Below are 13,186 nucleotides of genomic sequence, written 5' to 3' on the forward strand. Positions count from 1 at the left end.
ATCTTTACTGTCAATAATGGCAAGAATCCAAAACATTATATTTGTTTTCAGACTGTTTTCTTTTTTATAATTTCATATCAAAATAATTGGAAACAGAATCAGGTTAAAAGTACATTTTCTGTTAATCCCACCGTCCCCTTTCTAGTAAATCTATCCCATTTATCTAAGCATGATTTAATTTGAGTATACAGTTATAAAACATTAAAGACCTGTTTGTACCATTTATGAATTACTTGTGTGCAATTTCATTTCCTTAAGAAAACAAAGAAAATATTTTCTACCTTTAACTGGTTCAGACTACAAGTTACTGACTGAAACAGCTCTCCTCGGAGGGGGGGGTGTAGGGGGGCTTTTTCAACACAGTTTTATACTGTTGTGCTAAAGAAAACAAGAAACTTATTTAAAAAATTAAACGTTTTTTATTGTGCATATTTTAAATGATACTGCAATATTTCTTATTGGTACTTAACAATACATAATATCACCATAACATATAATAGGGTCTCTACTTGTGTCCCTGCAGCCCTCCCCCAGTGTTGGATGACTGAAGAGGAAGATCTCTGCATCCAGCAGAGGAACTTAAGAGTGGAACAGGAGGAACCGGAACATCCACAGACTAAAGAGCAGGAAGAACAAGAACCTCCACAGGTGAAAGAGGAACCAGGGGAAGTCTGCATCAGTCAGGATGAAGATCAGCTTGATCTGAAGCAGGAGACTGTTACCTTGATGGAGATTCCTACTTATGAGGAAGATGAGAACAGTGAAGCAGATCTAAACAATCAGCAGAGCTTTAATGTAACTGATAGTCAGGATCAAGAAGGAAACCAACATGAAGAATCAACATCAACTACAGATGAAGAGACAGAATCAACATCAACTACAGATGAAGAGACAGACCCACAGAACAGAGATCAGAGGAAGAGAAGAGACAGAAGTCATGTCCAAAGTGTGGACAGCTCTCACATGTCAGCAGGTCAGTGTGACTCTGATGTTAGAAAAAATCCCAAGAAGACAAATCTTGGTAAGAAATACAAACAATCTCCAAAAGAAGAGAAACTGTCCTCTATCAAGTCTGGTAAAAACTCAAGAATAATTACTAACCCATCTGACTACATGGAAACTGGGTCTGATGAAAGATGTTATATCTGTAAAGAATGTGACAAAAGCTTTTGTAACAAATCTCTGTACAGAATTCACGCAAGTATCCATGCAGAAGATAAGAGATTTTCTTGTAAAGAATGTGATAAAAGTTTTAGTCGTATGTTTCATCTCAAAACACACATGAGAACTCACACAGGAGAAAAGCCTTTTTCTTGTAAAGAATGTAAAAAACGTTTTAGTGCTATATCTAATCTCAAAACACACATGAGAACTCACACAGGAGAAAGGCCTTTTTCTTGTAAAGAATGTAAAAAAAGTTTTAGTACTATATCTCATCTCAAAACACACATGAGAACTCACACAGGAGAAAAGCCTTTTTCTTGTAAAGTATGTAAAAAATGTTTTATTCAAATATCTCATCTCAAAACACACATGAGAGCTCACACAGGAGAAAAACCTTTTTCTTGTAAAGAATGTAAAAAAAGTTTTAGTCAAATATCTACTCTCAAAAGACACATGAAAACTCACACAGGAGAAAAGCCTTTTTCTTGTAAAGAATGTAAAAAAAGTTTTAGTCAAATATCTTCTCTCAAAACACACATGAGAACTCACACAGGAGAAAAGTCTTTTTCTTGTAAAGAATGTAAAAAAAGCTTTAGTCGTTTATTTCATCTCAACCAACACATGAGAACTCATACAGGAGAAAAGCCTTTTTCTTGTAAAGAATGAAGAAAATTTTTAGTCAAGTATCTTCTCTAAACGCACACATGAGAACATTACTTTACTTTACATTTAGACTTATTTTTTGACAATGTAAGGACTTTGTGTAAACTCTAAATTCTAACCTTTTATGACAAGAGGTCGACCTCTCAACCTCTGTACCACAGCAGAAGACTTTATTTTACATGGGAAAAGTTCTGTATCTCAGAAAAATTAAATATGTTTAAATAAGTTTTAATGCTTAAAACTTCTGGGTTGAAACCCCACTGTTCTAATGAACTTCATAGCAATCTGAGCTTTCATTTCATGTACACAGAGCCACAGGCTGATGGCCTCCATACCATATTGATGCAGTAACTAAATTAGAGGGAGGCATAAGTGAGTATATAATGCTTAGAAATGAAATTTCCTAAAAAACAAACTAAAAAACAACAACTTTGTTTTAGACATATGATTTGCTACAGGAGGTCCTTTGTCCCAACAGCAGTTAGCCTATAGAATGACACAGTTAAGGACTCCTGAAACTGCTGCTGTATTTACCTATTTATTTATTTATTTATGTACTTTTACTTCCACTTTTTATTACTATCATATTTTTACTGACTGTTTGTTTTTTTTAACTGCTATATTTCTTGTTCGGCTGCTGCAACAACTGAATTTCCCTCCGGGGATCAATAAAATCTTGTCTTGTCTTCTGACTTTCTTGGACAGCTTTTTTAGCTTTTCATCTTCTCTAAGCCACAATTACCAAAAGCAAAAAAGTAAAGGATCAATACATTTCAATCAATGTGTTATGATTCTAGACAATGACTTTCACTGCTGACCTGTCAATCATCACAAAAATATCACGACAAAGGGGTGGGAGCAAGGTGCCAACGTACCCGAACACAGCTGGAAATTTAGTACTGAACTGACTGAAAGCTACCATGATGACTACAAAACAATGCATTATGGGACATGTGTCCTGATGGTTTTTGTAGTTGAGTGATCAATTAAAATAATTTAAAATGCCAATTGAATAAAAGAAAGGCGACATACATTAGAAAAGATTAAAATTAATATAAAAGATAAAATAACAGCTCATACTGAGGCGGAGAGGCATATTAAGACTAACGCGCGCTTTCAGAAGCACGCATCCTCATTCTACCACCAAAGTTTCCGTCTTGCGAGGAAATACGACAAATTTACTGCCTTCTAATTATTAATTTATATTGTATTGATTTCCATTATAAGCTGCATGCGTTCTTAAGTGCGCGACGCGGCCACCCGCTGGAGGATTTTGTGTTGGGGCAGCTTATTACTTTTCTCCTTCACTCTGTAACACCAAACATGAACGCGCGCTGTTAGATTTCGATGAATGTCACTACATGTTTTGTTTGGGAACTATTTTGTGCGGCGCAAAGTTACGTGTCTGTATTGTTGCGGTGTGTGTGTGTGCTGAGCGGGGTGCGAGCCACGAGAGAGAAGGGGCGGGGCGAGTGCAGGTGCAGATGGGGGGGGGGGGGGGGGGTGTGAGCGCGGAGCAGAGGTGTGTGCGGAAATATATGGTGTGTTCGGAGGACGGAGCACTTAGTTCAATAAAGAGAAGGTGTCATTCCCAGAATAACTGTCTTGGGAGTCATTCGTAATCCGCTCTGGATGTTGAGGATTTTGAACGGGAAGTGAACCCCGAAGGAGAATTCCCTTCGGCCCTGGAGGAAATCTCCCCTGCGGTTCTGACCACGGTCGGAAAGACGAGAGAAAAGAAAGGAGAAGTCTTCGCGCAGCGAAAGGTTCAACACTGGCGACCACGAAGGGACCCTCAGTTGTTAACAGAGCGGTGAGCATTAAGAATCAAGACAATAAAACAAGAGGATCATAAACTTTTGAAACAAAGTGACTGTAGCAGAACTTTTATTACGGTACACAACGACTTAAGATGGCGGCCGCTCGCAAGCCCCATGATGCAGACGGGCATAATAAAACTAAGTATTCCAGTCCATTTATGTCACTAACCAATGTTCAAGAGAACGAACATGGGACATTGAATACCTATAAAAGCAAGGCTCAGGCTAGATGTGAACATTATAACCCCTTTCTCTGTGACGAAAGCTGCTCTGCTAATGCTAGCTCACTGGCTAAGGGAGGAGAACTGTTTTCACCGCCACACAGCCCCGCTCAGTCTGCCAGCACAAACCCCTTTGTGGAGGCTAACCATCAAACTTATAGCCCTGGTGAGGGTCTGGATGCTTGGCGTTCAGCTCCTAAGACATTTAGGCCGCCTTTACACATATCCGATTTTCTGACTATATCCGATTTTTTTGACGACCCGCTTACATCATCTTTTAAAAGTGACCCGTATCTGATTTTTGCATTTACACTATACAATGCTGAAACTATCAAACGTAGATGTTCTGAGGACTACGTAGCAGTATTTCCGCCCTCCGCGGACCTTTTTCGGACTTTTGTGATTGCGGTTGTCATGGAGGCAAGGCGGCGACGGAAGGAGGCGTTGCCTTGGGCGCTCCTGAGGGGATGCACGGGGGAGTAAAATGAGGGCTGGTCGGCCGTCTTATGTGCTCTCTCTGAGTTTTGAATGAGGAAGTGTTTGCAGACATGCTGTACTAACAGTTTGATCCAAGTGTTGAACCTTTCCTGCGCGATGACTTCTCTTTTCTGACCGTAGTCAGAAACGCACAGGAGATTTCCTCGGGGTTCTCTTTTCCGTTCTGAACCCTCAGCCTCCAGAAAGACTACAAAACTTTTGGGCGAGACACCTTCTTTTTAATTTACGGTTCTCCGACACTCCCCCGCTCCGCACTCACACACACACACGGTCCCCATCATACACGCCCCCCAAAGAAATACACGGCTTCTAGCCTTTTCCATAGCAACGGTGTCCCGCTTCATTAGTTACCGTTTGCGTCCAGACCGGACATAACAGCGGTTTCCAACTACGGTCTGAAGCCTGAAGCTGAAAACACACTGACAGCAAAATCAGCTCAAAAAGCACCTTAATAAGTCATGTGATCTCAGTTGGTGGTGTCCTGAATTGACGTCACTGACGTACGACTCGCATTTACTGGGGAATATCCGATCTGTCTGCTTACATGGCACACGCAGATTCACGTATCCGATTCGTTTCCGATTTATTTCCACATATGAGAGAGGCCTGTATCCGATCTGAGAAAAACGGATCCATGCGCTTTTGTCCTGCTTACACGCTCACTGGTCATATCCGATCTGTGCCACACGAGAGGAAAAAATCGGAATTGGGTCACTTGAACCATGCAGTGTAAATGCGGCCTTAAAGAACAGTATCCTGCTTCAAACCCATTTTCCCCCTGTCACAGGGGAAAGTTTGTGCATAGCACACCGGCCCACATGAAACCATCGAATATGGACGATTATCAGAGAGCCGCTTCTTGTCTGGGGTGAAACCTTCTCCTCCAGACAGCGAGTAGGATTGGTATTCAAGATAGAAAGTTCCTACACTGCGCCCAGACTCTTATGATGGGAGCACACCTTGGAGAGAGTTTTTGCACCGTTTCGAAACCTGCGCAGAGGCTAATCACTGGTCTGAAAAGACAATGGCAGTCCAGCTAAAGTTCTGCCTGATTGGAGCAGCAGGAGCCATTATCCACCGAAACCCCCGCTCAGCCAGGTGGGATTATCGCCACCTGCTGGACGAACTGGAAACTGCTTATGGACCTTCTTCAGATCATGCTGCCGCGGCAGCAGTGGAACTGAGGCATAGAGTTCGCAGGATCGATGAGCCTCTTCACATGTTCAGGGATGACATTTATGGGAAAGTAGCTGTAGCTTATGGTGACCGATCAGAGGCTGAACAGGATGCTATAGCTGTTGAAGTTTTCACCAATGGTCTGGGTGATGCCGAAATAATCCAGAAACTGTTAGAAAAAAGGCCACCCACCTTAGCTAGAGCTTATGAGATAGCTCATTGCCATGAGATAACAAAAAGGGCTTCTTCCTATGTCACAAGCGTAATGCAGCAAGGGGCTCGTAACCTCCCTGAACGTAGACCCCGCACCGCTGTCGTCAGGGAGAAAAGTGAGACTGTGGCTGCTCCATTTTCACCTCCACCGAACTCCTCACCTACTCCATGTTTTCCCTTTACACCTACTGGCACACCAAAGCAGCGCAAAAACTTTAAAAAGGGAGATGTCCGCTGTCATAATTGTGGTGGGTGGGGCCACATACAACGTCAGTGCTCGTCCTCTCCAAGAAAGACTAATACAGTCACGCCAAGTGCTCCAGGTGAACGGCCAAAACCCGCTGTTGTCCACCTTAATGCCCAAGGTGGGGAAATGGCTATTCGCATGAGCATCTATGGACTGGAGGTGTGCGCAGTTTTGGACAGTGGAGCATGGAGAAGCGTGTTACCTTTACACCATTTTAACACCATTCTCCCCGATGTGAGACCTCCACTGACTCCATCTGTTGTTGAGACTTTAATTGGGGTGGGGCCTGGGGACGTGCCAGTGCTCGGTGAGACCCAGCTTCCTGTCAACATCAACCGCCGTCAAGTGGAAGTAAACTTCCTGGTTGCAGACATAGCTGGCACTGAGGTATTGCTGGGTCACCCCTTCCTCACACAAGCTGAAGCCCGCCTTGATTTTGGTAAGCACCGCATTGTTTTGTTTGGTGAGGAGGTTCCTTAGTTCCAACAAGAGGCTGCTCCAAGATCATATGCTGCAAGGGTAGCCCGAACTGTAGTGATAGAGCCTGGCCAGGAGTATTTGGTCAAGGGGACTGTAAAGTTTGGAGACGTTGAAAGGGGAGTCATGATGCTCAGCCCCACCAAAGGTTTTGTGGAAAAGCATAAAGTTCTTCTCTCTAGGGTCCTGGTTGATGCCCCGTCTACCAAAGTTGTGCCACTGCGCCTCTTTAACCCTGGTAACAAACCTGTAACTATTAAAGGAGGTGCCATTGCAGGCCTTCTCCAGCCAGCGGAGGCTGTTCCTCTGTCCAGTGACCCCGCAGCTTCTGAAGTCAACCTGCCCACCACTCCTGGTTTGGAAGTGCCTGCAGTCCCAGAGCATCTCTAGGAGCCTTATGCCCAAAGTTCCCTCCATCTTGATGACAAAGAAAAGGCCCAGCTAACAGACTTGTTATGTGCATATGGAAGTGTTTTTTCCAGGAGGCCAGATGACTTGGGCCGCACCAGCCTTGTTCAGCATGACATCATGACACAGCCTGGTGCTCCAGTGAAGCAACCTCCTCGTCGGATGGCTGGTGAGAAACAACAGTGCGCAGACCAGCAGATCAGTGAGAGTCTACAAAGTGGTCTGGCCACCCGCAGCCACAGCAGCTGGGCATCCCCAATAGTAATGGTGCTTAAGAAAGATGGAAGTTATCGTTTGTGTGTTGATTACAGGGCACTCAACGACTGCACCATCAAAGACGCATATCCACTGCCACGTATCCAAGACACCCTGGACACGCTGGCTGCTGCAAAGTGGTTCAGCACCCTGGACCTCGCCTCAGGATACTGGCAAGTTGAACTCTCACCACGAGCCCGCCGTGCCGCTGCCTTTTGCACTCGAAATGGTCTTTTTGAGTGGAATGTAATGCCTTTTGGGTTGTGCAACGCATCCGCAACATTCCAGCGTTTAATGGACCGTGTCCTGGCTGGCATGCAGTGGGACACCTGTCTAGTTTATCTCGATGATGTCATTGTGCTAGCAAAGGATGTCCCTGAGATGCTACGGAAGCTGGGTCAGGTGTTTCACAGACTCAAGCAAGCAAACCTAAAGCTTAAACCCTCTAAATGCTGCCTTTTCCGCCATCAAGTGGCCTACCTTGGTTATATTGTGTCGGAGCATGGTGTGGCCACTGACCCAGACGAGGTCTGTAAGGTGCAGGCGTGGCTTACTCCCAAATCCATTCATGAGGTGAGACGTTTTATTGGCCTTGCCTCGTACTATCGCTGATTTGTTAAGGATTTTGCTGCTATCGCTGAGCCATTACACAATCTGACAAAGAAGAATGCACGTTTTCACTGGCAGGCTGAGCACCAAGCTTCTTTTGAAACACTCAAACACCGATTGACCACTGCTCCTGTCTTGGGTTACTCTCTAGATAATGGTGAGATGATCCTCGATACGGATGCCAGAGGGTTTCGAACGGGAAGTGAACCCCGAAGGAGAATTCACATTTATTTAAAGGTTATTTAAAGGTTCAACAGTATGAATAAAGGCCTCTTGCCCCCCGTTCTTCATGGGTGCTAGGCTTCATGGCCAGCAGAAAGGTGACAAAGTGTCTGCAGTCAGTTTATTAATGGGCAATATATAATATTCTGAGAAGATGTCTGTACCAGAGAGCACAGGTGAGGGCTCACGTGTAGCTAGAAAGTGGTCCGCTGCAGAGGAATCAACACGCACACCCAACATACAGCGCTGACCCACATAGTCACAGTCAATCTACAACACCTATATAGGCTATATAGTCAGTTCATTAGCTAGATAGGTAGTAGTTAGTTGTTACTGGTACTTGTTAATAAAGAAAATATGTTGTATTTATTTCTAATGCGGCCGACGGGGGATTTTGTGTTTTTTTTTTTTAATTTTGGGGGGGGGGGTTAACGTGACACCGCGCCCCTTGGTGGTTCATCACCACGGTTATCAAAAATCCGACACCGTCACAGCTCTACTGGTACACTAGCCGCAGGTCAGAAGAATTAATCAATAGTACACTTGCTCATAGCTCAGACGCACGTATCAGCTTTGTCTCTGTTTCCTTCCCACAGATGTTGGCGCGAGCTCGATTATCTCTAGGCCCCTCCCCATACACACATTTTAGCCACTTACAGTGGCTTTCCCTGTTCTTCTGACACGCATTGGCCGCCTCACAGACAGGCATCACTCAATGAAACGCGAGTGTGTGCTCGCGTCTGATGAGTATGTGTGCGAGTTTGTGTGTGTGTTTGCATGCGTGTGCGCTTGCGTCTCATTGATTTCATTGCTCATTTCATTGATCATTGACGTGCCCCTTCCACGTTTAATGCATAAAAATTACAGAGGGAGGGGGAGGCAAATTTACTGGTCTCGCATGTGTGACTGGATGTAAAATTCAGTCTGCTCAAATTTTGGTCGCAAAATGCCACAATTTGGTCGCAGTCTGGAGCCCTGCATCTATTAAAGATAGATATCGTAGGCCCTGTCCTGTGGGGGGGCATTCTGGGGGAGGGGGGGGGGCACTATTGGTACGGGGCAGGGGGGGTTGACGGGTCGGGGTCTCCGCTGAGGCCATCGGCGGTTTCCCCGGCCGGTTGGCTGCCTCGGTCCCGTCGAGGCCTGACCAGAGCTCTTCTAGGGCCGGCGTTTGGGGGTGGGGGCCGGAGTTTGCTCCGGGGGGGGCCGGCGCTTTCTGGCTCCTCTCCCTCTGTGTGGGGTGGGTGGTGTCGGGCCTGGGGTGTCGGCGCCTCCGGGGGTGGGGCCCCTGGGCTGGGTGGGCCTGGCCCCCTTGCTGGGGGGGGACGGGGGGGGGGGGACGGGGGACAGCTGTTTGACCACCGGGGGACAGTCTACCAGCTGTCCCCAACTTACCCCCTTCCTCATATAACCTCATAATAGGGTGAGGGGGTGGGGGGCTTAGCCTGCGATGAGCCTTGGGGGGGGGGGGTTTACTAGGCAGTGGCCCCCCCTCCTATGGTTGCCATATGGAGTGGGCCCCCCCTCTTTCGGTTTTATTTGCACCTTAGACATGTAGGGCCCTTGGTAGGGGGGGTGCTTGGACATCACTGCCAGCAAGCAGCAGATGTCCTCCTAGCACCCTACCCGCCAATTTTAACCGCACCTTAGACATTTAGGGCCCCTTGGTGGGGAGGGTGAGGGGACATCACTGTGAGTAATCAGGAGATGTCCCCTTAGTGCCCTACCCGCCAATTTTAACTGCACCCCCCTTAGTACACACACCCCTCCCCCCTCAATATATACATCCCTACATAAACACACACACATGCACACACACACCCTCTTAAACACACATACACGCACACACATTTTGCAAGGAAGTTGGGACCTAGGACCATCTGTCCCCTGCCTCTTCCCTGGTGGGGGGTACGGGCCCCTTTGCAACGGCGGCCGTGTCCCTGGGGTGCCGGCTTCCTGGGCCCGGCGGTGCTCTCTCCGCGCGGTGGGGGGGTTCACATTACATCTGAGCCGGGGGTGTTGGTGTCCCTGGGGGGTGGGTTCTGGTCCTTGCTCCTGAGCGCTGGGCCCCGCCAAATTTCCAACTGTGGCCGAGCCTGGTCGGGCCATATTTACAACACCCCTTGTGGGCCCTCTTTTTTTCCCCGGGGTTCCCCCCTCCTGGGCGGGGGCGGCGGGCCCCTGCCTTGCTCCTCCCTGGACCAACCATGGGCCGGGCGGATGGCTGCCTGGAGTGCGGAGCGGGTCTCCCTTGGGGGGTCCTGGCTCGTACCTGGGGTTGGGCGGGGGAATGCCCAGAACTCCTGGGTGGTGGTGGGGTGCTCGTCTGGGGCTGTGGGCGTCCTTCCCCGGTGGGGCCCTGCGTTGGGCTCTCCCGGCGCGGCGGGGGGGCTGTTCTCCTGGCTGGGCTGGGGCGGCCCTCTCTTTCCCTCCGTGCCTCCCTGCTCTCTGGCTCTGGGGGCCTTGCGGCGGTCCTGCTGGCCCTGGCCTGGGTGGGCCAGCAGGACCGCTTGGTCGCCCGGGCGGCGGTTGTTCCCTGCCGGTTTCCGTGTGGCGTTGGGGGGTTTCCGGCTGCCGCTGCTGCTGCGGTGGGGGTCTTGGGGTGGGGATGGCTGGGCGCTCTCCCTCCTTCTTTACACATTCCACCATCCGTTTTAGAAGAACATGAGCACTCACCTGAGCACGGGTGTTGGCTCACCTTTGCACTGGCGGTTTGCGTGACTGAATGACTGAAATGTTTCACACTAGTTGGTTTTAAGGTATAAGTATGCGTGTGAGCACTATCTGTTTTGTGTACATGTCGACAGATGGACATTTTTGCAGCTAGCAGGTGTGTTTGACACTTGGGTGTGTGTGTGGACAGGCTCCGCCCTTTTTGTACTGCATTTGAGCCTTACCATGGTGATTAACAACCAGTAAACTTGTTGCTTTATGCTGCTTCATGGTCTTATCCCCCTTCCCCTCCTACTATCACCCTCCTTCCCCCCCTCTCTCTAACGTCCCTCTCTCTTCTTCCCCTCTTTCCTTTTCCGTCCGGTCCAACACCAAAGATCTTCAAACATGTTTGAAATTAATAAAGTTTGGCCTCAATTACAAAAGGGGTTTATTCAGACATACCTTTGGTTTGTCTGAAGATTAATAACCCCTCTTGTTAAAGTAAAATATGTCCAACACAAGAGGCCTTCAGCTCTCATCTGTCTGCCCAGCTGTTGGACAGGACAAGTTTAAAAAAAAAAAAAAGATAGATATCGTACCCTCCTCCTGGGCGGGGGCGGCTGGCCTCTGCCTTTCTCCTTCCTGGACCAACCGTGGGCCGGGTGGGTGGCTGCCTGGAACACGGGGCGGGTCCCCCTTGGGGGGTCCTGGCTCGTACCTGAGGTTGGGGCAGGAGAATTCCAGGGCCCTGCATTGGGCCCTACCGGAACGGTGGGGGGGCTGCTCTCTGTCCAGGGAGTCAGAGCAGCTGGATTAACAACGGGGAGACATGTGAAAACTTAGATGATTTAGTTAAAAGCCTTGCAGCAGCGTTCTGGAAAACCTGGAGCCGTGGATCCAGACACCTGCGTAAAATCTGTATTTTAAAAACATCCTGCAGTTTAAAAGTCTGTCCAGGAGGACATAACGGTCAACAGTGTCAAAGGCTGCTGTCAAGTCCAGTAGCAGTAGCACAGAGCATTTTCCTGCATCATTCTGCATCAGGATGTCATTCATGACTCTGAGAAGGGCTGTTTCAGTGGAGAGAGCTTTGCCAAAACCTGACTGAAACTGCTCAAAAATGCCATGAATGTCGAGAACAGTTGTATGTTGGTTAACAACAACATTTTCAAAAATTTTGGACATGAATGGGAGATTAGAAATAGGTCTGTAACTGCTCAAGAGGGAGGAGTCAAGCCCGGGCTTTTTAAGGAGAGAAAGGACAATAGCATTCTTAAAGTGCCCAGGGACTTGACCAGACAGCAAGTACGAGTTAATTATTGACAGGACACAGGGACCAATGGACTGGAAGACATCTTTGAGTAGAGATGTTGGCAGCACGTCGAGAGAACAAGAGGATGACTTCATTGTACCAACTACTCTGACTAGCTCAGGGAGAGAAACAGTGAGAAGGTGTCTAAAATCACAGGCTGAGGTGGACCAGGAACTGAACCAGGACCAGCTGTGTGACACAGAGAGCTTCTCACAGATCTGACTTTGTTAGTAAAAAATAAAAAAAAACCTATCACAATCATCATTTGAATGGATGGGGACAGCAGGTGGACTGGGCATAACAACATCACTAATGGTGTTGAATAGAAACACTTTAGGATTACCTCTGCTTTTAGAAATGAGATCAGTGAAGTAAGCAGTCCTCGCATCTCTAACCGTAATGTTAAAAGAAACTAAAAGATCCTTCAGATGAAGTAGATGAACATGTAAATGAGTTATTTTCCATAACCGTTTGATTTTCTGTAAGATCGTTTCAGATTGGGAATGCTGTCATTTATCCAAGGGGAAACCTTAGTGACAGGGACCAGTCTAGTTTTAATTGGACAGACTTCATCTAAAATAGAAAGACAGTAACTATTAAAAGTGCATTATAATGAATTAACATCTGTGCACGGAAAGAGATTCAGATTAAAAGTGTTAGAAAAGGTCTCAAGAGTTAAACATGAGAGAGACAACTTCTCTATGTTCAGGCAAGAGTGACACAGAGAAAGAAAAGTAAAAAAAAAAAAATTCAATGATGATCAGAAATAAAAACGTCCTCAGAAATAATAGTCAAAATGCACAACTAATGTAAAAACTATGGAAGCGATTATGTAGCATAAATAAAAAGCAAAGTCAAAACCAGAAAGGCTTTTTCATTTTCAAAATGAAAAAGCATTTTTTGACTCAAAAATATAATGAAAAAGCAATCCACCAAAATGCTTTTTCATTTCCTTCCTCAACACAGCTTATTCTGTCACTTAATTAAAATTAAAATGAAAATGGTATTTGACATTTCATTTTCAAGACGTTCTCTGGTAAGTGTGTAGCATAATTCATTTAGAAATGTCTAATTTGACAATTAAAATGGATTAATAGAAATGCTTTTTAATTTTCAAAATGTAGCTGCATTTTTTGACTCAAAATTAAAAAGAAAAAGCAATATTTCAAAATGCTTTTTTATTTTATACCTAAAACCGCTTATTCTGTGTCATAATTAAAACGAAAATGCAAAGAGGGGATTGCGT

General features: G+C 46.4%; 1 protein-coding gene across 1 annotated transcript in view; it reads left to right on the forward strand.

Moving 5' to 3' along the window:
- The window catches only part of LOC144986899 (uncharacterized), a 181,993-nt gene that overhangs the window by 19,256 nt on the left and 149,551 nt on the right, over window positions 1-13,186 (forward strand). Inside the window, exon 3 of the mRNA XM_078935573.1 lies at window positions 524-973. Coding sequence (XP_078791699.1) covers window positions 524-973 — 450 coding nt within the window. The remainder of the gene's footprint in view (window positions 1-523; window positions 974-13,186) is intronic.

This window comes from Oryzias latipes, chromosome 2 (assembly GCF_053564925.1).
Source record: "Oryzias latipes strain Hd-rR chromosome 2, Olatipes_Hd-rR_3.1".
NCBI lineage: Eukaryota > Metazoa > Chordata > Actinopteri > Beloniformes > Adrianichthyidae > Oryzias > Oryzias latipes.